The sequence below is a fragment of the Botryllus schlosseri genome, chromosome 16 (assembly GCF_051294905.1).
Source record: "Botryllus schlosseri isolate E-star chromosome 16, Bs_hap1, whole genome shotgun sequence".
NCBI classification, from domain to species: Eukaryota; Metazoa; Chordata; class Ascidiacea; order Stolidobranchia; family Styelidae; genus Botryllus; species Botryllus schlosseri.
The window spans coordinates 2,685,625-2,713,436 of record NC_137251.1 but is presented as its reverse complement, the minus strand read 5'-3'; the positions used below and the strand labels follow the sequence as shown (position 1 = coordinate 2,713,436).

Genomic DNA, 27,812 nt, shown 5'->3' with positions numbered 1-27,812 from the left:
GCCCTGATAACGAATTATTTGTACCCACGGGCACGCCCGAATATTTTTAATTATTAATTACGTGCCCTTTATTTTCCAATACAACAGCTCACTCGGCGCTACTGGTAAATCTGATTACGTGGGCTGAGAGGAAAAAAAGTTTATAGCGACTTTAATATGTAATAACCACGTATTCATTCATGCATTAAAGAATATTTTGGTACCTAGGGCGATCAGGCCACCCAAACTTTGCTGACCATCGAAATCACGCTACGGGGTTCTTGGAAGCGAAGCCCTCAGAAGTTTGGTTTATCACGCAATGGGTGCGCAAGGCAATCGTTTTTAGGGGGGTTGACGAATTGCTGATACGGCCCTCACTCTTTCTCATTGTCTTTATTACATTCCTTACAATATGAGGTTGGGGGGCGCTGGAGCACGAAAATTTTTGAAAGGGGGCGCTGGAGGAAAAAAGGTTAAGAACCACTGATATAGAGGATGTAAGACATCCTCTAGTAAGACATCCTCTATAGTGCTGACTCCATGCAAGTCACGCACTGTTGCGCATTGTATTGTTTATAAAGATCGTGAACATGATGGCCGATCATCACAAACGTCGGGATTAATCGGTCGTTCAGATAGCATAGCAGCGAACAAGAACCTCACAGGTGTTGAGTGAACTCGAGACACTACGTTATGGGGGAATTAATGACCAAGTACATGTGGTATGAAAGGCATCAAGAAATAATCGGTGAGCTTTCCCCAATGGTATCTTTGCATTCGTTCAGGCCTGATCACAGAATTGCGTCGGCATTGTATTGTTTCAAACCAATTTCACTTGCCCACAACCATACTTATGCGGACTTACGCATGGTGTCGTATTGCTAGAATTATATATATTTGAAATAGCATAATGTTGGTGGCACTGACTGAGTCTGACCCTGAGCTAATAAACCTTGAAGTCCCTATGCTTCGAGCATCGCCGCCTTCCAAGCACCTCGATGAACCATGGTGCATACGAATAAACTCTCTTCCTCCACGTATGTGTAATCCTCATAATTTTACCTGTTAATTGTGATGAATTTTTAATTCATTTGTATTTGTGCAGCCATGATCCATAATTTCCAATGATTGAATGAATTATTCTCAGTCCAATTTTTTTGATCATCGGTTGGTGTAAAAAAATCTCTGTCTCTCTCCCCCCCCCTCTGTATTGCCAATGAAATGCTGGGTCAAGAATCAAGATCATATGTAAAATTTCACTTTTAACCATAATAATATAATTTTCCTGATGTCAGCGATGCGTGGCATGTATATGACATTGATGCAGGGGTGAACTAGTTTAACATTGAGACCTTGTAAGTTGATAGATTTGTGGTATAATGTTCCTATGACAATAGTTTTGAGGTTATTATTGTATCGCTACTGACTGGACCAAACCTTTTATTGAACAATTTATTTTCTGGCTAATTTTCACACCCAGGCCTAGATTCATGGTATTTGGTAGCCTAATCAATCATGTGACGTTTTAATTTAGTATACTAAAAATACAAATAAAATAGGCCTGCTCACTGTAAGCTCATTGACTGACGGGACTAAAGAATACTGAAATGCGAATTGTGCAAGAATCCGTTCAAATTATGATTATGTTACATAATTTTTATTTATTATTGACCTCTAAGTCACAGTAATATTGTTACAAATAGCATCTCAATTTAAATTAAAGGACCACAATCCAGCATGTAGCATAACTAATGTTTCATAAATTTTGAAAGAAGATGCTGATGAATTATGATTCCATTATTATAATGCTGTCTGTAGTACATTTCTTCTAAGAATGAGACATGTAATGTTTTCAATTGATTGTCCTGACCTGCGTTTGAAATTTCAAGTGGGAATATAAATCCCTAATATAATTAATAGCATATCCTAGTTCATTGCCGTGCCGAAACGTAAAGATATTATAGTAGGTCATAAAAATCGTTACCAATTCAGATTATGTATTGCCAATATCCTGAAATTGTTCTTGACAAATCAACGCTTCTCTCAGATTTTTCTCGGTGATGAAAAAATATGAGCTGAAATGAGTGTGAGTTACAGAGTTTACGAGCTGTTTTTAATGACACTCATATTATGGCTTTTCTAATATTTGCTGACGAATATTTAAGGCCTATCATTACCTCTGTGCATATTTAACAAGCTCAAGCGTCAAACATTATAAATCTTTCATGAGTCTGTCTCAATCCAGCTGGTACTTGCATATGAATGCTATGGACACTTGCTCAAAGCAAATTTGTATCATTCCAATCCATCCAATTACAACAATCTATTAAAACAATCAAGTAGGCCTAATAGAAATTCCACCACCAAAGGCATTAAATTCCCATTGTCCACAGGCCAATATCTAGGACATACCAGTACTCTGAATTGATTGTCTTGTACTCTAATATCCATATACGTCAACAATTGTATCGTTTGGCAAGGACTCTCGGGGTGAAGGACACACAAATAACTTAAATTCACAATGGGTATTATATCTTACCCTAGACCAGTGGTTTTCAACCTTTTTTTAGACACGCCCCCCTTTATGATAGGGAAAATTTATCACAAAATCCAACCAACACTGTTTGATGGCATGGAAGCTGGTTATGACTGTTGATGAGAGAATTCAAAAATATGAAATTCGTTCTATATATATAGAGAAACACGCATGAATTGTAGGGAAAAAGTTTTTCAGTTGACCGCTTCTTCGCGCTCCCCTTCAGATGCTTTCACGCCCCCCAGGTTGAGAACCACTGACTTAGACCTATACAACGAGTTAAATGATACTATAACGCAACAGAATAATATCTGGTGTGCAATGACTCATTACAACTTGGATTTAATTTATGAGGACAAATCCACTTTATATGCTGTATTGGTCAGTATTTTTTAAGTTTGGTTTTTTATCAATGCAGTATCAATGAACTATGGCAAAACATTCTCTAGAACAGTGGTTCTTAACCTTGCCCCCAGCGCCCCCCAGGGGGCGCTGGCGATGTTGAAGGGGGGCGGAAACGCTCAGGGGGCGATATGGGGGGCGCTGGGCTCAGGGGGGCGGTATGGGGGGCGCTGGAGAAAAATGGCTTCGCAGTGGATGATGTGGTGATAGGACATATCCTTAATGAGTATTCAGAGCAAATTAACACCGAAAACTACGTTACATATAGCCTTCAAAATACATATAGGTTTAATTGTCCATGGGCGCCTAAATGACTGACACCAAATGTTCCTGTCTTGGAAATCTGAACCCCAGAAGACGAATTCCATCTGGCAGGGAAAAATTATATGTCGGTGAAGAAATACCAATCTGGAATCGCGTGCGTCTTTTAGTTTAGTACGATTGGGCGACAGGGATATTCCTGTTGAGCGATATCCCCGTTGAGCGATTCTATATTTTTTGATATTGCAGACAGGGGGTCACGAAATAACATCATGCAACGGGTTCGCCTGCCCGAATATGTTTAATTATTGGTAACGGGCCCTACAGTTTCCGAAAACCTCACATTGTTCGCTTTAAGTTTTGATGAGTCTGAGCACACTCAACAACTCACTGCGCTGACCCTTGGACAACAGTGCGTAACGACTAAAAAAAGGTAATAACTCCGGATTTGTTGTGCGCAACGTAGATTTTCTGTGCGCAGAGACCGTGTCAGCACTGCGCACGTGCGCAGTAGGGCTGTTCAAAAATAACTTTTTTTTCCCGATTCAAGCCGGTCACCTCTTAAATCGTCAGGTTGCAGTAGAAAACCTTGCTCACCAAATTTCACTCGATTCCAACCAGTAAAGGCCTCCGCAGATCCAATTAAAATTTTTAATTTATTATATAAAATATAAAATAAAAATTTCCCAATTTTTCTGCCAACCCCATGAAATTGTTGAGCTGTCTTCAAAGACGTTGCAAAACAAATTTGAGTCAATTCCGACCAGTAGAAGCGGAGTTATGTGAGTTTTTCGTTGATAAATCGCGGATTATCCACCAATCCAGGATAATCCGAGAAATATCATCGAAAAACTCACATAACTCCGCTTCTACTGGTCACAATTGACTCAAATTTGTTTTGCAACGTCTTTGAAGACAGCTCAACAATTTCATGGGGTTGGCAGAAAAATTTGGAAATTTTTATTTTTTATTTTCCATAATAAATTAAAAATTTTAATTGGATCTGCGGAGGCCTTTACTGGTTGGAATCGAGTGAAATTTGGTGAGCAAGGTTTTCTACTGCAACCTGACGATTTAAGAGGTGACCGGCTTGAATCGGGAAAAAAAAGTTATTTTTGAACAGCCCTAGTGCGCAGCTTAGAGGGAACATTGCACCTAACTCAGCTCTACCGGTAAATGTGTTTACGTGAGCAGAGAGAGGATAAAAATTGATCTCAATTTACATGCAATTCCCGATGATATTGACCAATTCAATCATTAATTAGTGAAATTTTTCGCACTTCGCGCGACTAGGCGAGAATAGCTCCCTCCGTAAATGTACACCCAATGTAGATACCTAATAGGCTATCAGCAAATAGCGGACAGCCTAATGGGGTTCTGGGAGCGAAGTCACCCGGAAGTTTGGTTTATCACCCGATGGGGGCCCAGGACCAACGTTTTATGTTTGGGGAGGGGGGCTGACGAAGTGCTGTTACGGCCCTAGTAACGAATAATTGTACCTGCGGGAACGCCCGAATATGTTTAATTATTAATTACGTGCCCCTTATTTTCCTATACAAAAGCTCACTCAGTGCTACTGGTAAATCTGATTACGTGGGCTGAGAGGATAAAAAGTTTATAGCGACTTATAAATGTAATTACCATGCATTATAGCAAATTTTGGTACCTAGGGCGACCAGGCCACACAAACTTTGCTGACCATCAAAATCACGATGGGGGGTTTGTGGGGGCGACGCCCTCAGAAGTTCGGTTTATCACGCTATGGGTGCGCAAGGCAATCGTTTTTAGGGGGGTTGACGAAGTGCTGTTACGGCCCTCCTTCTTACTCATTGTCTTTATTACATTCCTTACAATATGAAGTTGAGGGGGGCGCTGGAGCACGATAATTTTTGAAAGGGGGCGCTGGACGAAAAAAGGTTAAGAACCACTGCTCTAGAATAAAGTATCACTATTCCACGTCATTTTCTCCTCACTTTTCAATTTCAGCTTTGCTTCATCTCAATTTTTGAATATCTATGTGATTTTATTACAGCCGATACCAAAAAGTACGTAGCGGAAATGGCACAAAGATATAAGAGTGCGTATGTGTACTGTATATTCAAGAATCTACGGGCGAATATGTTGGGGAAAGATGAAATACATGTGTTGTTGATGGAACAGAGGAAGGTTTGTTTTGAAGTGCAAGTCCATCCAGACATATTTGAACTGTTACGTTGTAGAAAAGCCAATTTTAGAGAAGTATTATGGAACATAGGCCATTGTCTTATTAAATTACCTCAGATATGTGACTGCATGTATCACTTTCCATTGTTTATTTAGCGAAATATATAATGCACTATATAATAGTTTTTGATCAGGTTTCAGTAGTTTTAAAAGCATCCGCAATTCTTTCTATCTTTGTCTCGTTCGCTGTTGAGCAAGTCATAAATAAATTATTAGCTGTAATGCAAGACCATTAATTTATTTTATGCTCGGCTGAATACATTTTGTATCAAGTTGTGTAGCATAAAGTCTGATATATTTTTTGACAAATATTATTGATGTGTCATGTCATCATGAAAGCCAGTCATCAACTAGCGTGTTTTCAGATGATTAACTATAATTACGCAGATAATTTTTCTTAGTAGGCCTACAAAATGACTGTGTATTTTGTTACATTTTATTACTTGTATTTTCTAGTTAGCCCTCAATCAATTAGGTAAAACATACCAACAATACCATAACGAACTGCGCCAACCGACCACCCCATATATATATACCAGTTTGTTGCATCACATATTGTTTGAAATTATTCCTAGAATGCTACTTGCGTTTTACCACTGATATATATTTTCAGTGGGAGAATTACAACAGACCCCTGATTGCCGGGTCACTGCATATCATGCGAGACGAGAAAAAGTGGCAGTCTGTGTACTGCGTCCTGCAACCGACTTACGTCCTGGAAGTGTACGGGTCGGAGAAGGTAATGGCTGTGTAACGAAAATGTTGCCGTGCAGTTGTTTCTACATGGGTATGACTGAATTTGCAAGAATTTTTCAATATCCTTCAATCTTGACCGATAACTAGGCTCCGCACAAAATCAGTATTAGGCGTCAAGTATTTCTGATTATGACGTCACAACATTCTGAATGATGTAGAAAGTTCGAACACGTAGTGTACCTTTTACGCGACCACAAAGTATATAATGCCACTTCTACATCAAATTGAGGATAATTGGGTATTTTTCGACCGTAACTATTTCATTGTACTTTGTGACTACGCTCTAGACTGCTCATGAATTCACAGATATTTCATCCACTACCTCACGTAACCCTGCACAAAATGTTTCGTATGCTGCGATGCCACCAATCGAGGTTTAAGAGCATTCCACGGTGAAAATCAATATCATTCCGGTGATAAATTGACTCATGGTTTAGTTTGTTTCGGTTTGTAGTTAATGATTTTTTTCTCTTGTGGTGAGGATTGTATAATTTCCGTACTCGATAATAACATATATCACTACTAGACTTGAATCATTAGAATTGCTACTCGCTACAGATTCGAGCACTCGAAAACCACAGTTGCCATAGACTTGGGTCCGTAAATGGGGACAGCTGAAAATTTCGGGTTGTAATAGGAATCTGAGAAGCCTTACTGCTGAATTTGGGAAGCTGCAGACTAAAATCAAACATTTGTCGTCATTTTCGTTCACCCCTGATCACTGAATCAGTGCCAGTTACGGTGCATTATTGAGGTTAGCGCTGTAAGTGTGGCGATTGTGACCCGTAATGATCACTGAGACTGCACACAAGTTGGAAATACAGACCGGTCTTATAAATACGCACGTTGTGGCGACCCCTATCTCATCACCAACGATGACGGATTGAATTTCAGTTTTGACCATGGTTTAAAATTGAAATCAGCAACAGTAAAGTAGCGAGTGTAGTGGTCTGCATATATGACAGTGTTGGATGTTACACGTAACATGATATCGCAGTAACATTTAAACTTTGAAGCTTTTCGGTTGACTCTCATCAGGAAGTATCAAAGTATCATCAACTTGAATGGAGTAAATCAAACAGGTATAGAGTCATTCAAACATACCGTAGTTCTAGTATCACAATGAGACCATTGAAATGTCAAGTTATTGGTAATTTTTACAGAGATATGAGTTGCGCTGAGCTTTTAATAAAAAGTGATTCCAATTCACTGAGATGAAGATATGAATAAGCCTTGGATAAAGAGTGAAACGATGATCGGTGTAATGTGAAGCACAAACTACATACTCTAACCAATTGTTGATTGATTGGCGCCGCATGTGAAATGATATCGTCATACTCGTACTCTGTTAAGAAATCGAAAGCTTTGCATTTCCGCTGCTTCAATTCCAAGCACGAATATTTGTAAACTAGATTACTTTGACTTATGTCACTGTAAGAAATTTTCATAAATTTCGTCAAATTGTAAATTATATTCTTGTACGCTGTCCCCGTCTGATTTCTACGACGATACTAAGTGAATGGTATTGTGATGAATATCTTATTACGTGCGGCATTGGATGTATGTTGTATATCCACAACTTTTGATATCCCACACCCTCTAATCATCGATGTCCACTCCTCTTAAGGCTTTTATATCTGCGCAAAAGCCGAATTATATACTTCCTCACGCGATTTACGAAGTGATCGACAACGTGGAAGCCCATTCGAGTGACATGTTGAAAGCGTATCTGCGAGACTTTGGTTTGTATTCCTGCTTTCCATGAAATTCCCACTGGAACCCCAACCATTCTATGTCCGGTAACAGGTTATATCATGGAGAACGTGTCCGAACTTTCGCAAAAGCTAGGATCGCCCCTAGAAGGGAATAAGAAACCGTCACAACACATCATGTCTTTATACCACAAGTACAAAGGTTCCGTTTACCTATCGTTCGATTCGGCTTTGGAGAAAGACAAATGGCTGGCTTATCTGCGAGACGCGCACCGTCATCTTGCAGGTACTATGCCGAGTCATGTTTTGACGGCGGTGTTGTGATTTTTCGTAGTGGGATCTGTGTTGATAATAAGGTCAGACCGGCACGTTTGGTGCGTCGATTGAAATTATTGATTGATCATGCTGACTTTTGTGCGGCATGCTTTGGGTAATCTATTTTTGAATTGGCGATAACTTTGCGGTCGGCCGTGTGGCTAATTTTGTGCTATCAAAACAGATTTAGCGTGCGCGAAGACGAGTTATTTTTATGACTTTTGCCGGGATATTTTTAGGCGTCCATTGTGAAAATGAAATACAACATAAAGCCTTCGAGATCGCCGTGAGGCAAGCGTGCGACGCCGAAGACCATTGTAATCTACAAATACAAATGACCGGCACGCAGGAGCAGGTAGTTTTTAATCCCTTTATTTCTGTAAATGTCCCGAGGCACTTTTCAAGCGTTGATGCCTGATTTCCTGCCTTGGGTGCATGCGCATGATGTGTTTATCTTGTCATGGAGCGATGCAAGGTACTTTTCTGAAGATTCTTTTGTCACGATGATACTTAGCGTGCGGAGTCAGCAAATATCCAGAATGTGATGTAATCGAAATTCGTATATTGCAATGGTAGCGTGACGCTTTTCAATAATCGCTGAAGACTGCATTCGTTTGTTGTGTCATGATTTGGCAATGCACGCCGCATTGCCGGTTTACTACACCAACATTCATTTCAGTAACACAGTTGTTGATGCAGATATGTTTTGTCAAAGTCATTTACAAATCCAGTCTTACGTAACGCTCAGTCTTATGTAACATTAACTAATTCACATTCCTATCCTTTTCAACGGAAAAGCCCCGCGTACACCACTACACCTCGAGTTTTATTAACTGTGGCAATCATGGTTTAGTCTTGATACAACTGTTGCCATTGACATGGAACAAAAACTAAGGACAACAACGCGAACACTAGCACATCATCAGTCCTAATATAACCTGTTGACCGCAGTTTTTGTGAGATGATTCCTAAAGATTTTCAACACTTTTGTCCAGTCGTAATATCACCTTTTCAAAAGTAAGGACAAATCTTAGAGATGAGGACATTGTAGTTTCATCAGACATTTCCCTTCAAAATAAGGAACGGCATTTAGAAATAAGGATGGTATGGCATCCCTGCTCACTGCACCGCGGTTGTTGAGTCTGTGGTTATTGCTCCTAATTTCTTTTGCAGATAGTAGCCTATTTCATCACCGCATACTTATCGAACGGATGTAAAGCCATGTTGCAAACCAAGGTTAAAGGCGACGTGGTGAAAAAGTACAAAATGTGGGCCATGCTCTCGAAGGGATTAATTGACACGGTGGAGGTAAATTTTATTGTATTTCTTTGCTTGTGCCTCAGGCAATCATAGGCCTGCTGTGTATTAAGATATTTTGACTTACGGAATATTTGACTTTGTAACAATTTTTCGTGTCATCGTGAACATGCCAGATTGCATTAATGAGTCTCAATGATTATTGTGTTGACTGCAACCTCCAAGATATTTTGATGACAAAGCAAATGTTTTCCAAGGATTATGTCACCAGCCAGTCAGTGACATAAGCATTCTATATTTATAGATAGGACTTGTAGTTTCAGGTGCTTAAACTCAAATGAACCTCTTAGGCGTTGTAGGGATAACAAATGTTTAGTTCAAAGTACCTGTGTAGTCCTGTACTGATGAGTTTTGCAAGAATGATAAATCTGTTTGTTAAATTTGTGCGGAATCACGAAGTATTCAAACGATACAAGATAACTGTATGGGTTTTCCTTACGTTGTCTAATCATTTGTGCCTAGAATCGAAAATTATATAGTCTATTATGTAACTGAAATTATTGCCAGTTTGAAGTGAATCTCTGCCAAATAATTTCTGACCACTTTGGAAATATCTACACGAAACATTCTTGTCAAGTTTAGGTCTGTTTTCCTGTAAAACATTGAGGTCCTTGCTGGGGGGGGGATAGCAATCGAATGAATGACTTTAGTTTCAACTTGAATGTTCATTGTCGCTAAATAAAAAATGTGAATGTATTTCTACAGGCAGCTATGTGTAAGATACGCGGTATTGTCACTGAGGTTGTTATTGATGATACTTAAGTACAAGAAAAAGTGATGTCGTTGACTGCTACTCAATTTCAAGTAAAATAATGAATTGAAAGACATGGAAAAACTACCGTACTGGAAGTAGAAAGCTTGCGGTCTGAAATTTACTCGGGTAAATAGTTTGTAGCAAATTCGGACATTACCAGAGTTGTATCTCCACTAATGCAGAATAACTAACAGGTATGTGATAATTAGGGCGGTTTTTTTTACCTGAAAAAGGTAAATTTTGACCTAAAAATAATAATTTTGACTTTTTTTGACCTAAACAAACTGAATTTTGACCAAATTTTGACCCTACGTATGCAAATTAGGTGTTTCCCCACATAATGTGAAAATTGTACCACTTATCTTCATTGCTGGTTGGAACTGGCTGTCCTAACGAAGTAGTTTGGCCTGAAAAAACGTTTTTGGCTTAGAAGCAGACAAATTTCTACATGAAAAAAAATATTTTAACAAAATCTGGCCCTATGAAGAATTCCAGTGGTTACAATACGTACATGGTAGAAATAATTAAATTTTCTTGTAATACAAGAGATAATACGAGAGATACTTTCTTGCATTTATGGGTAGAAAGTGCATGTCCTTACTAAGAAGCTTGCCAAGGACGTTCAACAGTAGCAGTTGTTGGCTGACAACACTCAAGTTGTGTGTACACTGCTGGTCACACACCGTGTTGCTTTATTCTGACAATGTTGTCTACATCACAATTTTTCATTATGCGCTTCTTAATATAAGAATGATACAATGCCCAAGAAGTCTTTCTTCAGTTAGGAAATTGCGGTACGTTGACCATAAAACCATGTCTACCTATTTGTTTTATTTGACCGTTTATGATTCACAATTAGCCGTTTACAACGGTAGGCCTATAAAGTAGGCTACAAGCTGTAAAATATCAAATGATAAGTTCACCGACAGTGCAAAATTTACGATGCAAACGAAATGCAGACGTCAAAAAAATTTTGACTTTATGAACAATTTTGACCTAATGCTACAATTTTGACAAATTTTGACATGTCCAAAAAAAACCACCCTAGTGATAAGATGTAAAATTTTAGAAATTATAATCAGTTACTGGTAGGGTTACCGGGGCCTACGATATTTACGGCCTTGTCTGGTACATTTCACTTGTAAGAGCTAACAGGCCGATGCTCACGAAACAGAAATTCGTGATTACTCTTGACGTAATAATGGGCGAAAGTTTTGATAGGACGATTACTCTCAACGTGACAATCGGCGATTGTCTCGATTTCGCTTCTCATACCGGACTCTTCGCATTTTGAAGCGAGTTTTCGAGTTGAAGGTTGATAGCTATGTTTTAAGATGTCAATTTACCGTCTTATACTATTAGACAGGCTACAGTAATGCGATTTAAATACTCTGTAGCTGACCCCTCAAGTTTGAGTTGATGTTTTTGAGCTTTGAGCTAGATAAATGCTCCAGGGACGATATTCCGTATATAGTGGAAAACGTTTAGCTGTTGTTTTGACCGGCTTACAGCGTGACGTAGGATACCGCTATGCAGTGGTCTAATAATTCTTTATGGTGCGTATTATGTATATGGTGAAGAATTGGTGGTGAGCTTCATGTGGCCTTTCTTCCAGTTAATTTTGACTGGTTGTATATACTTGATGACTCAGGTTTAGGGTAAGGTAAAATAATTGATAATGGTCAATAAATGCTGTGCTTATGGTTGCATTGCTGGATATTTGATAACTAAACAAAACGTTTCAATTTCCATTTGAGGATTTGGAGTTACAAAAAATGGATATCTTTCGTGAATGGACGTGATTGGAAGCCAACGAAGAATTATGTGATTTGTGCGTTGCACTTCGAAGCAAAGTACATTAAAGACTGTGGCTTTCGAAAAAATAACTGCTCTGGGATAGAAAACCAGTTCATACCATCCGATCGGATCATGACCTGCAACGGCCTTCATTGATTCCGACTATGACCCCTTGCAGAAAACCACCGAAGAGAAGGATATTTCAGAATGATCAGTTAAAAGATTTTGAGCTGTCTGATAAAATGAGCAGTTTATAAGATTTGACCGAGTCCCACACTACAGAAAGCTATGCCATGTACAAAAGAGGGTAATCAATGTGTAATTTTCCACGGTATGGAATTCAATGATGACTAGGTGCATGTGACGTGACACATTATTCAACTTCCCGAAATATCTCAAAAATGTATGAGACAAATCCGAGCGAGACAATCCGAGCACGATTTACTGGAAGAACTTTTCGAGCCAGGAAATTTGTCTTTCCACCATTCTCATTCGCCGTTGATTGTTCAGGTGTATCATCACCCAGCGGATTTATTGCATGGAGCAATCTTCACAAAATCAGGGAATGTCATGATAATGATTCAAATTTGTGGAAAGCGCCAAAAGTGATATGCCTCGTTACTACATCCAAGCAGAATGTCAACTTAGCTCTTGCTCCATTCTATGAGTCGACTATTGAAGCTTGCAAAAGTTACTTGCCTCTCACGGAAGATATATGGCTTCATTCTTGAACCTGATTAATGCTTGGTTGACGATTCTCATGCTATAGGCAAATGTGTGGGGGGAGGTTTCTGGTTAGTTCAACAGAAGTTACCGATTCTGAAAAGATAATTCTGCTCTGTTCCATCCTAAAATATGACATCAAGCTCAACTAATTTTTACCATTTCAAAAAAGTCATTGAAGAAGTGGCTATTGAAATTACCGAATCATTTCTATCTCCTTACAGTGAGAAGGTGTCTGTAGTTGACTGGGTAACTTGGAAAGCAAGTTCACGCTATTTCGACTTACTCGAGATCGTGGGGGACTGCTTACTCCCGCAGAACCACTTGCCGAGTTTGTTTCATACAGATTTTTGATCCTAGACTGTTCTGATAAAATCATCTGCCCTCACCCTAAGTCGCAGTGAATAAGTTTTGCGTCGTTTCGTTTTTTATTTTTATTTTATTTTTTTTTGGTGGGGGGCTTTGCACTTTGCATGTTATGATCATCGAGATCAAGCTTTGAAATTGACGACAAAATCATTGCGAAAATATATATATTTCAATAACAAGCAGAAGCTAGTTAATGCCTCTGTCATAAAAATGCTTTAAAAACGGACTTTAAAACAACGACAGTTGAGCAAGACGCAGCTGGCATACTTCGGTGATGCATTTTGTTCTCATTACCGGTACTTGTGGTCGTAGCTTGTATGCTGCAAGTTTGTTTTTGATACAAGTTGGTTATTGCAAGGAGTTTCTAATATGACATGTGTACCAATTCTTCTTCACGTGCTTGACTTGATTTTACCATGCAATAAAATGGTTTACATGAGTATGTCGGTGTTTTCTCACTACTTAGCCTACTTCTGCAATCGGTGGATAACTGCGTCTCTTGTCACTTTCTGGCGGTAAGGTACTAATTTGACCTGTTGTACGAATACATACAGCTTATCTGAGGCGAGGCGTCTGGTAGCGAGAAGCGAAATCGCGCATAATCGCGAATTTCTGTTTTGTGAGCATCGGCCTGTTAGCTCTTGCAAGCGTAATGTACCAGATAAGGCCGTGAATATCGTAGGCCCCGGGGTTACCATATTTTTGGATCAGTGAAAGAGGACACTTCAATAACGGTGGAATTTTGCGGAAAATGGTGATCGGTGGTGGTTTGACCAAAATAAAAGGGTCATTTCTGTTGGGTTGCCTTTTTCTCAAACTTCGCATCAATTATGCAATTGTCATGAGTCTTTTCTGTCGTTATTTACCATTTTAGTTGTTTCTATGTCGTCACTTAACACTCACGGCGAAAAATAGGAGATTTTGACGTCCTCAGGGGACATTCAGGTCTACATCTTGAAAGCCGTAGAAGTAGCACTGGAAGTAGTTTCAAAATCATCACTCCTACCTACTCGAGTACGGTACTCTGAAAATGCAGAAGTTATTCGTCACTGGCAACCTCTCGTCAGATCACGATATATTTCACTTCGCAAGCCAGACAATTGACTTTGAAACCATTTGCTATCCAACCGTCTACGATTTGTTGATACCTGTCTGACATCCGATGTGCCGGTGGATTACAAGTAAAGACATGTTTATGCACTTGACTTGTGATCCATTGAACATCTGACGGTATAAGGATTAAGGACGCTTCCATTAGCCGGCAATTTCAAATTTGTAAAACCCTCGCGTTTTAGACATGAGTCATGTTCTTCATTGCGGATTAACGATGTTAAAAGGGAAATTCGATTCATTGCAGCGTCTTGCAGTATTGAAAATACAAACTCGTGACTAAAATCAACCTGACAATCTGAGTTAGACTAGAAAATTTTGAGCTTTCCAAATCAGGTATGAATAATAATTATAGCTACAAAGCTTTTCCCCATTAGATCGGAATGCCAATTACTGGCTTCGCAAAAACTTTTGCGCAAATCGAATCGAATTGTTTCATGACCGCAATAAGCACGACAATCTGAGTTTCACGTGCAAATTTTCAGCTGATTGGAATTATAGCTACAAAGTTTTTCCAAATTATATGAGAAATCAAATTACGGACTTTGCAAAAACGTAATACAGATTGAATTGAATTCCACATTAAAAAGAAATGCAACAAAAAATCATGTTCATTTTATATTGGGTCGGAGTTCGTCCGCATGAGCATGAGAGTACCAAATGTCTGTACTCTAGTTTTGACTCTTTTCACACTGTATAGTGCTCCAGCACCATTTTCAGAAAAATCCAGAAATTAGATTTGAATTCGATTAAAGGCGTATCACTCCAATTTTTCTAATTAGACAATATGAACTGTCCACTACTATCTGCCGACAATGTAGCCTACTCATAGCTAACCGGAGACATCAGGTTAGCGACTACAGGTCTCTGAATTCAAAACTGTACAGACACGCATGCATCATGAGATTACAAAGCATTAAGCATCCTTGTACTGGGACCACACCTGGTTTTGTTGACGACCTCGTCTCGTGCAGGGAATTGTGAAGCAACAATACCCGGAGCTGCGTAAAAAAGCGGAAAAAGAGGCGGAGGCTCTCACGCCACAATTATCGTCTTCTTTGACGCAATGCAACGCTGCCTACGATTCGGTTTCGGAAAATATCAGAGGTGGGTTCCTGCCGCACGAAACGATTTCGACTGCACCGTTTAGTGTCGTCCTGTTTTTGACATGGAAAAACTGCTTCAGATGGATGTGGAAAATGATCAGTTTGTTATGTTAGGACGATATTTCAGTCATCGACATCCAAAATTTCGCGGTCGGGCTAATCAAATTATTGGTGGGCTTTGCAAATTCACAAAAAATTACCTTGGCAGTACGTATTTTGATGATGAAACTAATTTTAACAATTCTTGAAGGCCACGGGTTAGCCACCCCTAACTTGCGTAGTTTTTGAAGTAGATTTGTCGGAGGCCCCGTACATTTTTAATGTCGATCGGAGACGTGGCTACTTTTGAAATTAATAGACTTATAAAGGATAACGTCATCACAAATACATACAGTTTTCGAAGATAAGTTCAGTTTATGTGATACAGTGTCTGTGTTACGCTGTTGTTATGCCATTTTCACCCACAAAACTGCTATTTTCAAGAGAGTAAGAACTAAGTAGTAGCCTTAAACAGTAGAAGGAAAAGTAGTATAAAAACATGACCATTTGAATAATCAATGCAAGCAACTAAAACCTACTTGAGCATTCCGAAAAGTGGAAGTACTCAGTTACTGAGCGTCTCTGGAAAGGCACCATCAACGACCACCTCTCTGTAAGACCATACATTAACATCTATCTGTGTATTTTAGATGATATGTCAGAAAAAATACAAGACGAATTTGAATGTCGGTACCAGCCTGAAATTCCGTACATAGTGGAAAAAGTTACAGAATTGGTGAGTATTTCGTGGTCTCCGGATAGCACGCCGTTTAACAAGAAAGGTGTCGAAGGAAGGGAGAGAGTCTAGTTTTTGATATAGCAGGGAGTTTATTGTTTTCATGGAAAAAATGAAGCGGAAACTACATATTTGTAGAGGCAAAAACGTCAAGCTAAATAGTTGTGTGCAAATGACCATGCGCGAAGAGTAAATATGCAGCACTGCTACATAACTTCTGACTTGAAAGGTCCCAGAATTGCAAAGCCATTCCGTCTGATTTTATCCACCAAATGTGCACTTTTATACGACATCAAATTTATTGCGCAGTATCACGTATGATTTTACTAGAGCAGAATCAATTTCTAATTTTAATACTTTTGTCGATAACGCAAAATCTAGAAGTGGTCAAAATAGGTTGCATATTTGAATTCAGCAGCTGAAAATCGCCGTTGAATATAACAGACACGAGATTTTGGTTGTACAGTGTCATTTCTCAACCCGTTGCAATTATCTTTTCTCTTTCAGGCATCTGCGACGTTTAACGAGGTGAGAGAGACCTTTGTTTTGCTCGCGGATAGTATGGTCAAGGAGAAATTGACGTCGGCCTCTGTGGAGTTTGCTAATAACATCGACACATATTTCGTGGAGCATTTAGATCGTTCACCAAGGTGGGTTTGTAGCGAAGTTATAATTGCGAATTGTGAGCAGCCACAAGTAAGCAATGACGCAGTCCAGTGAACGATGCATGCTTTGACACAGTTTGCTACCGTGTATAATGCTTCATGATATTGTATGGATATATATATATGAAGAGCTTCTTGGAGGTACAGAACTTCAATATACAATTGCATAGGATATTCATATTGAAATGAACCCGAATATTTTCGGCTGACACTCGTCAGGGGTAATCGTCAGCAACTAGTAGAGAATTGGAAAGAACATTGTATATCGCCAATCGTCTGCAACTAGTAGAGAATTGGAAAGAACATTGTATATCAACAATCGATATACAATCACGTTTTGTGAATTATTTTCGCACCAGGGACCCTGAAGTGATGCGAAGCGTTTTCAATATTGCAAATTCGTCGCTGGCAGGCCTGGCGAAAGGCGTCTTCTCGAAATTGCCCGCGTCTGACTCTGAACGGAAGCTTTGCGTTCTAGCGCAGAAGGTGATGTATGCCGTCACACAGCGTACGCAGTAGGTGGTGGCTCGCAGATTCTCCCAAACCAAATAGAAAATACCATCTCTTTCTTTCGTGAAGTATTGTTGGCTGTTTGGCATCGGTGGCGTCCCATTTCCAGATACAAGCATAGAGCTAACGGTTTTCTTGATTTTATTGGTATATTTTGATGATATGTGTTCGCTCATGTACTGGGTAGTGTACTTATTGTTTTTTTATCGACTATCGACTATCTCTATATCAAGAGCCTACTTATACTGGGTGTTTGTGGGAAGTAATTTGTCATGGGGGTGCTGTAACCAAGTCATTTCTATCCATTAGGCTTTTTGTGAATACACCACCACTTTCTCATTACTCAATATTAATATGTTAATGTATTAATTAACATATCAACTTCACACAGCCTGTGTAAACGATGTTGTCGTTTACCGATTTCAATTTAGAAGCAAAATGAATATGCCGCGGAATATAGGTACGTTTGGCAAGCCCTGCCAGTATTTTATGCTTTGAAAAATTATTGCCCACCCCTGTTTCAAATCAGGGGGCCATCGAGCAATACTGTCTCCCTACGATCCCTGTGCAGTGTAGCCAGTTCCAGGCATGCTCAACTCGCGCGGCATCCTTGACAGGTGCTGGATCACGCGGTGTTCACGTTTGAGGTATCGTGCGGCGAAGCCGTGTCTAAGAGCAATGGTTATCTTGAAAAGGAGGCCACCACTAAAGTGCAAGCACACGTGTTGAAGGTGAGAGATTTGATGATACGAGCGTATTTATGGTTGAATTCGTTATTTTGGGGTAAAATTCGATAATTCATGAACTATGGCGACAATATAACGAAAGTGTGGAGCGTCCGGCTTCTTGAACGGTAGGGGGTGGGTTCAATCCCCGGCTGGGTTTGACCAAAGATCTATCAGTAAATCTGTTATCTGTGACTGCCCCGCTTGGCGCTCAACATTTCCAGGATAGCATGGTGGGATGGTGAAAACTTGCAAGCCTGTATCTGTACATATACACAATTGTACATGTATATTATACACTGATGTTATGCATATGCGCAGATTCTGTGTGCGTACATGACGAGTCGGTGTGTATGCCACAAAAACATGAAGTACAAAAGGACAAAAATGAATAACGTCCTATGCTCCTATTCCGATGGAATCTAGCTTCTCAAAAATTGGTGTATTATGTGCTATTTGTACTTTCTATACCATGTAGGGTGAAGTCTTTCAATTGGTTAGCATGAAGTGAGCAGCCTGTCTATTCATGGAATGCTTGAAAATTTCGAATAATGCTCGATGAAGGGTTCCGGAGGCCGCTAAGTACAGAGTAGAATGCTTGAAATTTCTGATTGTGCAGGAAAGAATCCGCTGGAATTTGGTTCGATGCAAATACGGTACCGAGTTTTCAGAATTTTTCATAAACCATGTCATTGTCCGCACACTAAAACTGTAAAAACTATCAAGTCGAACAGGATTAGTTCTGGTGTAAACCAGTTTTTTTCGATTTCAGAAATTCGCCCACGACGCCAAGTCTACGACGAAGCAATATTTGAACGACGTCATGCGATCGGCGCTCTACGCGAATATATCTCCGTTAATCCACCACACCTTGAAAAGCGTGAGTCTACCTACAAGCTGAATGTATAGCAGTCGCGACTTGACACACCCTATCTGTGTTTCCCAGTGAATTCGCACTTGGCGGGCCCTAATCCTAACCCTAACTTCTAACTCTAAATCAGTGGTTCTCAACCTTTTTCGCCTCGCGGACCGGTAAAATTTCAAAATATATTTGGCGGACCGGTTGCAATCAACCATAAGTGTGAAGTTTGCAACCGTTTTTTGAGAGTATGTGGTGCTAGAGAGTGGCATTTTGAGCACTTAATTATGTTCATGATGACATCCATCTGATTTTACGGTAGTGAGGCTGCTGAGTCGACCGCCGAGAGTCGTTTACAGTCTTTCACGCAGAAGACCGTGGATTTAACCGACTACACCTACTCGAATAATATCACTTTCTTCGACAATATCAAGAGACGAAGCGTTTCCAAATAGAACCAAGCATCTTGTCGTGCTAACTTGCTCATTGCCCACTACATCAAATGTAGGCTGCTATGGCTACTACGAATACAATGTATACGACACGAAAATGACCGACAACAGCTATACCTGGCCATCCACAAAATCAGCGCCGAAAAAGTACTTCGTCGATCTATCCCCAAAAACGTTGATATCGCTGTTGGATGGATGTTTTCAGTTCACCAGTACTTGTGAGCACATTCATTCTACTAAGTGTAGGCAGAGAGTTTATGTGGCCTAATCGCGCGAACACGAAAATATTCTATAATTCATTACTGAATCGATCAATGATATTGGTAATTGCATATATATTGTTACAAATTTTGTATCCTCTCTGAATTATTAGAGTCGTCTCGGACAGGGCACGTCATTATTTCGTGACATTCTGTCTGTGAAAAAGTGAATATAAATTGAAATCTCCTAAGCGTACTAAACTGAAAGACGCGCACGATTCCAAATTAGCATTTCTTCACTGGAAATTAATTTTTTGTCTGTTGGATGGCATTTGTCTTGTGGGGTACAGATTGCCAGGACAGCAAGATTTGGCGCCAGCCATTTAGGCGTCAATGGACACTTAGACATTAGACATATATATTTTTATCGATGTTTTTGGTCAACAAATGCCAGTCCTTTTCGGCAAAGGTTTTCACGCTGACGAAATTTTGGCACTTTTGGGAGTCTCATACGTTAGCCTACTTCATTATGTGTTGATGCGTTGCGGCGCGGTAATGGTTGACGGCAAATGCCTATTGAAATAAATCATGCGTTTTTGTTGCAGGAAGGGAATAAATAATCAAGACATTTAGTGACAACAAATCGCGCCTACCGCGAAAAATGTTTTGAAAAAAGTTGAAGAAAAGGTTAAAAAATACTCAATAATTAATGCTTAATAACGAAATAATTTTGAGCCTCCTTGAAGCTCGGCCACCATCAATAAGGGGGTTTGGGGTGCGGCAGTTACAGTCCTGCACAAAATGAATGAATCGAAAAGGAATTATCGTGCAAACTGCGCGGTTTAGCGAGTCTGCTAGCACTGGTCGCTCGCATGTCGGCAAATGACACGGCTTGAACTTCAAATGAAATCGAACATGTTTCCAGACTTATTGTTATCTCGCGAAGCTCTGAATCTGTTTAAAATTTGGTCTTTCATTTGTTTTAATAACTGGTAAGCCTTCCCCATATTGCATCTTGAAATTAAGGTATGAATATAACTACCTGGCGGACCGGCAGGAAAGTTGTCGCGGACCGGCGTGTTCACAAATTGATTCAAAGTATATCGATGCATGGCTTGCGTATACATTTCTATATTTCGAATCCCAAATTCGCCAAGTGCAGCATTTCACAATCCATGCTCATATTCACTGAAACATTCATTTTCTTACCTATTAATACAACATTGTTGTGTCTCATTCCCAGAGGTGGTCAAAGTAGTCAAGAAATCTACTCAAGTAGAAGTAGAAGTAGCGACGAAAAAATCTACTCAAGCACGAGAAAAGTACTTCTTCCCTAAGCAACCTAAAACTACTTGAAGTAGAAGTAAAATTGACTGACTTTAAAAGTACTCAAGTAAGTAAGTAGTTGTGAAAACGATCCTAATTCGTCCACGTGGATTGTAAAAAGGTTCAAATTGAGTTATGCGAAAGGTGACGAGCTTGATTCATATTGATGCATACCAGCAGGTATCCAATTTTCGACAACATAAGTATTCGTCCACATCATGGGATGAAAATGATAGTATTGATATCGAAATGCGATGCTAATCCTCTTTTTTTTTTCGAACAGCACATTTTAGAAAATAGCATGGTATGGCGCCATTACCCATATTATAAGGCCCGTAGTTTAGCCGAAGAGCAATACGGAGACGTTGTATAGGATACGGTGTAAACACTTTGCGCGATTAGTAAACGTTAATAAAGAATATGGTGGACCGTAAAAATGCCATATTGTGTAGCTTTATTTCCAGAAATTAAAGGCATTACTACACTTGCTTTTATTCTTCAACATGTATGCTATCCGGACAAAAGAACTGATAATAATTATAACTCAAAGTATATGATACTGGGAATTGAAAGTGAAATATAAATACTACTTCAAAATGCAGAACATGTATTTCATGTTTTTAGTCCAGAAGGTTTCAAAGGTGGTATGCTAAAACAGCTCTAAAACTAAAAAAAAAGTTAGAGTCCACTTTTCGAGATTTGGACACGCCATGGACAATGGACATGCTAGATTACGATATGACAAGTAAATGCTAGATTGCGCAACATCAGTTTCAAACGTTATGATGAGCCATATATACTGTGATGAATTATTTGATATGGACGAAGGGCGACAATGTGGTGTGAACGGAACCACGTCAACCCTCTACCTCAGGGCCGGCCAACCCGTGGCCCGCGAGAAGATTTTGAGTGGCACGCGAGGTAATTTCCGAAATTAGTAATTATCAAAAATGGATTGCACAGATTGTGAGCTTGCTAGGCCAACCAAAATTTGATTAGTCTGGCCGCAACACTTGAGATGGGATGACTAAAATATCAGTTCCGACGCATTGGCAGATCCATGAGCCAGTCACATTTGGGTAGATCTTCGTACACTACAATAAAGCAGAATAATTTGCGAAAGATTTATCAAAGCTAAAAACTTTCTCCACGCTTGGCGCAACATGTTGTCACTCGATTTCTTGCTTTTAATATTGTTACCCCTTTGTGAAAATGAAAGAACGCCTAATGTATCAGATTGAGTCTAACTATATTCGCGATTACGAGACAAAGTGTCGTTCAACATATGCGACCTGTCTCGAGCCCAGCGATATACAGCAGGCCCGCATTATAGTCAAGTGACAATATTTGACCTATGGGCTTCGAAAAATTTTCGCGCTTCACGCGGATAGTGTCCCGCGCAATAGTTCGTCAATCGAATGTGGCCCTTTGGCTGAAAAGGTTGGCCACCCCTGCTCTACCTAAATTATATTCACCGATACTTACGTGAAATCATACGGGTCACTCCTTATCCAGCACTGCGCGTGAAGCACGACGAAAATTCTGGGCTTTACTAAACTTTTATGAAAATCAAATGTTGTTACTCCGTGAAAACAGACCCGAAATTCCTCAGGCTATCTTCCTGATTGGAAGATTGAACTACTTCTACTTGACAAACTGAAAATAGCGAAAAGTAAGTAAGTAGATCACAAAATACTACGAAGTAGAAGTAGCGAAAATCAGATCTACTTGAGTAAGTACCAGAAGTAGAGGAAAACTACTTGAGTACTTCGAAAAAGTAGAAGTACTTCGTTACTGACCACCTCTGCTTTTTTCTAATAATAATAGTTGTTACATTTCTGATGCCGAATTCGCTGATATTCCTGTCGATCTCCCAGAAAATGCAACACTATCAAGAGATAGTCCCGCAGGACATCCGTCATATTTTGCCGGTTGACCGAATCTTATCGGAGACGATAGCCGAAAAAGTCATGGAGATGTACAACGGTAGTCTTTGCTTCGCTTTTGTTATTCTGAGTATTTGCAAACTGCATTTCATCTTCCGTATTTGAATCAGCTCTGGACACATCATCGTGTGCTGACTTTTTGGAAAATGGCTCATCGGCCAATCAAGCTCCGCAAGGGTCCGTTCCAGGTGAGATCTTTGCACCATACCGTCAGATGTTGGCAAACAATGTGGCATTGTTACTCGCTTAGATGTAAAACTGTAAATTTCTACTCGGTTACAAGCGGAAGTAACAATGAAAAAAATCCACCGTGATGCAGTTTCACATATCCATCGAATACTTTGAGGACGTGCATTTAGTAGCAGGCAGCCTTGCATTGTTTGTCCATAACACAGCCTAGTGATGGTGACTCATTTTTGTTACGTGGAGGGAAGCACTTACACATTTACGCAGGACCGGTTTGGATAGCAGTAGAATCCAACGGGCTGGCAAGAAGCCTGGAAAATAAGTTTGTCCCTTATGTCTCCATAAGTCGAAACAAAACTAGCAGTAATTTTGCTGAAGCCTTGATAAGCTATAGTGCCGTCAAAACCGAGTTGATGTGTACTCTAAATCTCGTTGTTGGTGAAATTATTGAATGTAAACAGAGAATGGCAACGACCGGTTTTTCTGCTTCGCTGACGCTGGATTCTGGATTGTTTTTCCGCAACAACAATTGGATTTCTGGCAATCCAAAAGCTATCGTACATAGCGCAGAATTTAGTAAAACTGGACTTGATCGAAAGCTACCGTTGCACTGATTCCGAGAATATAAATGAAAATCTGGACGGAGCTTGGAAACCTGACCAAAAATCACCCTCAACATCTGAAATCTGCATTGTTCAGAGGAATGGGATGGTAGTAAAACAATGACAACGCCGATACTTCGGTCTTTGAGGGCGGATTCGGGTGGTTTCAGTTTCCTGATTATATTTTAATTCATATTTTTGGAATCAGTGTGACGGTAGCTTTCGATCAAGACCAGTTTCAGTAACTTCCACGTCCTATACGATAGATTCTGGATTGCCAAAGATCCTGCAGTCGCCGCCGCGAAATAATCCATATTCCAGCCTCAGCGAAGCAGAACGAAGCCAAAAAAATCGTTTGTTGCCATTCCATGTATACCTTCGATAGTGAAATGATTAACTTATCATCAAGTCACTAGGTAATTGATTAGAATGTAACCAAGAGCAAGTAGAAATAATTTAGTGTACTTCTTATGCAATCAGAGTTAGACAAAGTAGTCAGCAATGCCAATATAATAGTGAAGAATTGGCTCAAACAGACAGGTAGAGTTGAAGAGTTGAATGGCATATCCAGCCACTTGGCCGTCTCGATAGTAAATAAAGTCTGTTCAGAGCTTTGGACAATAGGGTTGTTCAGATATATCAGTTTGTTCAAATTCTACTGCCTGCCTCCATAAAATTGTTAGTTTTGCTAAAAAAGCAAAGCCACAGGAGTTAAAAAATATTAAATTTAATATAAAATAATGAAATTGTTAGTTGCTTGAAACCACGATTTGCACCAAATGTGCCTTAATTACTACCAGTAGAAGCAGAATTATTGGAGCACGAAATTTTAGATTTGAAAAAATCAGTATTTACGGTGGCAAGATCTTCAATCATTTATTATAGAACTACCCATTGTGAATACTACATCAAACATTTTTTTCAAGTTTTTACATATTAAATTTTCTACAGGTTAGAATTGTGTCAAATTTTGCGTGCATTGTTTTGTTAGCCAACCTAACAATGTAAAATTTGATGGAAAATGTTATTTTTGAACAACCCCAATGGACCTATCCTATTCTAGCCAGTGCAAGACTTGACCTAACTGTTTCTGTGCATTTTAATGACATTTTGGTTGTCGTCATATGATTGGAAACATCGCTGACGCCTCCTCTCTTTATTCCGTCTACCTTGATGTGTGATACACTGCTTTCGTTATTATTTTTGTATCCAAAGCTAATTGCGTACAAGACAACGAAACCGGCGAAGCTACCACCTGTCGTGGAGAGTAGGATTTGAATGTAAATTCGAAGAATCTGATCCCAACGACGGCTCGTACTGCCAAAGCAGGGCTGAGAAGACTGCGCGGTGTATTCCAGCTCCTTTGTGACACGCTAATGGCGTTACAATACGAGCATTTCCAGTTGGATTACGACAAGCTGAAGTTCACAAGTTGCTTCTTACACTTAGTGACATTCTTTACCCGTTATTTTTATCTGATTTCGCTACTGGTCGCTTGATATTTATGGTACATTGTATTCAAAATCTCATCGCAGAGCACTGACGGCTATGCGTTACACAAAAGATTTATTTACCCGATGTGATTTTTCTCGCGTTTTCCTCTGTGGTGTGTTTTTATCGCAGCTAATTCTGAAACTATCAGTCTGCACTTTCAGTATTATAGTACCTTGGGAAATGTTGGCACCAATCATGATTTTATAAATACAGTGTTGTTATGAAGTCGTGGGTGTATTGTCTATGCGTACATGGATCTTGTGAGACTATAGGTGCTAGTGCAGTGGTGCTCAGCCAGTGTTCCATTTTCTTCTCGCAAGGGTGCGCTAGAGATTTCTCCGAAATTTTGATATAATTCGCAAAATCATGCTAGTCAGTGGTTCTTAAACTTCATTAGACACACCCCTTTTATGATAGTGAAAATTTTTTCGCCCCCTTATCGTCATATCACAAAATACAACCAGAGTGCTAGCCACACCAACGGATAGTTTGATGGATGGATGTTATGACTGTTGATGAGAGACTTCTCAAATAGGAAATTCGGACTATACACAGCGTAATAACCATGAATTGTAAGTTTTTCGCGCATGGCGCGACAAAATTTTAACATGACCGCAGCTTTGCGCCTCCTTCAGATGCTTTCACGCGCCCTAGTTTGAGAACCACTGTGCTAGTCTACAGCAAACAATCAATAATCTAAATCGGGCTTGATGTGGAGTTTCGACTCATTGTCTTCCTAATCATCAGCGAGAGATGAGCTCCTTTGGAAGTGATGTATAGGTTAACAAATTCGAATTACAAACATAGCCATTAGCCATCCACATTGCGTTTTTCATGTAGCGTACCGGCACTGTCGTTGAAATGTAGTCTCAGAGCGCAACGTTATGTTACAGGCGACGAGTTTGAGTAGCCTAAAGTTGATCGAATCATATCGGTTGAACAAATTTCCCCGATGCTGAGATTATTTAATCCGGTTTGTTGGAACTATATAATTGAGCTGCGGGTGACTGCTCCTGTCAGTAAAACTAGTGCAGTATTACTATCCCCAAGAGCGCCACACCACGAAATGTGTTTGGTAGTTTCAGGGGCTAAGTATTCTGATAGTGTACAGATGCCGTATGGCAAAAAAGTTGAGAACCACTGTGCTAGTGTCCCGCGAACTTTTTTTTTCGTATTCAAAGGGTGCCGCGAGGTGAAAAGGTCGAGAACTACTGTTCTAGTGTGATCAGCAACGCGATAAGTCGTCTCAAGTGAACTATGGGATAAACGTTGCAAGTTTCACTGACTTTTTGTAGGGCACTTATGCAAGTAAAAAATACTGTTTTCTCAAGTATGGTGCGAACACCTGGAAGGTTGTGCTGCTTTGTGTGAACACGAACCTCTGTCGTCACTATGCTTATTTCAAATCTTCTTTTCCGTATGGATGAATATAACTGTACGTGTACAATAGTACCGCGAGTTTCTTGAACGTAATAATATCAGATCGTCATTGTGCCGTTTAAAAATATGACGACTTCATTCAAAACCTGACTATATCACCCTTAAGCTCGTTCACTCACGACTACAATTAAAATGCGTTCGTTCGTGAGAATCAGGGATGTCGATCATGATTCAATACGATTAGTTTTCTGCCCGGTAAAGAGAATATCAACAGTAACATGCGCTAAATAGAACTTTGACTCGATGAATTTCAATGATAAATTTTGTAAGCCTAATTATGCATCGTATTTGCTAGTAGGCTAATATGCACTACCTCACATGTTATGTCTCCCCTGATTGCACGTCCCTATCAATCAATTCCCCAAGATGTAGAACATGGAGAAATGCCAGACTGCTGCTCTCTGCTCAGTGCTCATGTAAACCCGATCTCATATGCAACACTTTGACATGCCATATCATGCAAATGTAAATATAAATTCACCATGTAAATGAGCCTAATGACGTTGATGAGCACTGAACACTGAACAGCGTAATTACGTACGTGAATCGTATGATTGGCTGCAACAGCTAGTCACCGGTCACTCACTGATTTACTGAAAAATAACCAACCACAAAATCAATTATGATTGGTGCCATTTTCTGTTTCCGTCTCAAATGTCGAAATCCAGATCCAAAATATTTGACTCAATTCCAAGCTGCAGAAGCGGAGTTATTCAAGTTTTTTGATGATAATTCTGGGATGATACACCAATTAAGGATAATCCCGGATTTATCAAAGAAAAACTGAAATAACTCCACTTCTACGGCTTCGAATTGAGTCAAATTTGTTTTGCATCGTTTTCGAAGACAGCGCAACAATTTCATGGGGTTGGCAGAAAAATTTGAAAAAATTTTTTTTTTTGCATTTTTAGGCAAATTCAAAATTTTCAAACTCTACGAAATCCGCGAATATTGGTTGGAATGAATTCAAATTTAGTGTGCGTCGTTTTTTAAGGCAACCTAACGATTTAATCAAGTAACCTGCAGGATTCAGGAAAAAAGGTTATTTTTGAACAGCCCTGTCCACATTCAAGTAAAAATTCAAAAAATTTCTGCTGAATGGATACGAGTCAGCCGGACCACTACCTGACATATCGATCTCGCCTTCCGTCACTTGCCACCTGATTTTATCGCTTGCCACTTTATATTATTTTCTTTTACTTTCATTCAGTGTGCATGCCTCCTCTTTACATCGCCTAGGCCCAGGTGGGTGTCTGGTCTTCAGACTACTCC

The 27,812-nt window shown here is 39.7% G+C and overlaps 1 protein-coding gene across 2 annotated transcripts; it reads left to right on the top strand.

Annotated features, from left to right (window-relative positions):
• Positions 1–510: 510 nt before the first annotated feature.
• Positions 511–25,325, top strand: LOC145458981 (protein Niban 2-like). 2 transcript variants are annotated; one of them, XM_080337497.1, is made up of 16 exons: positions 514–727; positions 5,211–5,344; positions 6,015–6,140; positions 7,785–7,899; positions 7,964–8,155; positions 8,424–8,539; positions 9,358–9,492; positions 15,229–15,361; positions 16,050–16,135; positions 16,643–16,785; positions 17,160–17,286; positions 17,928–18,041; positions 18,808–18,915; positions 22,750–22,858; positions 22,929–23,006; positions 24,822–25,325. In XM_080337497.1, the coding sequence occupies exons 1-16, from the start codon at positions 673–675 to the stop codon at positions 24,875–24,877; spliced, it is 1,827 nt and encodes a 608-aa protein (XP_080193623.1). In that variant the 5' UTR covers positions 514–672; the 3' UTR covers positions 24,878–25,325. The 2 variants fall into 2 exon arrangements, with proteins under 2 accessions (XP_080193622.1, XP_080193623.1); XM_080337496.1 differs by having other exon boundaries at positions 511–727; positions 22,929–25,325.
• The last annotated feature ends 2,487 nt before the right edge of the window (positions 25,326–27,812 follow it).

What these genes read in the sequence shown, in the direction of transcription:
- LOC145458981 (XM_080337496.1), top strand. Translation starts at nt 673, where the DNA reads ATGGGGGAATTAATGACCAAGTACATGTGGTATGAAAGGCATCAAGAA. An exon ending in AAGGCATCAAGAAATAATCG is followed by an intron (nt 728 to 5,210) that starts GTGAGCTTTCCC and finishes ATTTTATTACAG; the next exon opens with CCGATACCAAAAAGTACGTA. An exon ending in TGCAAGCACACGTGTTGAAG is followed by an intron (nt 18,042 to 18,807) that starts GTGAGAGATTTG and finishes TTTCGATTTCAG; the next exon opens with AAATTCGCCCACGACGCCAA.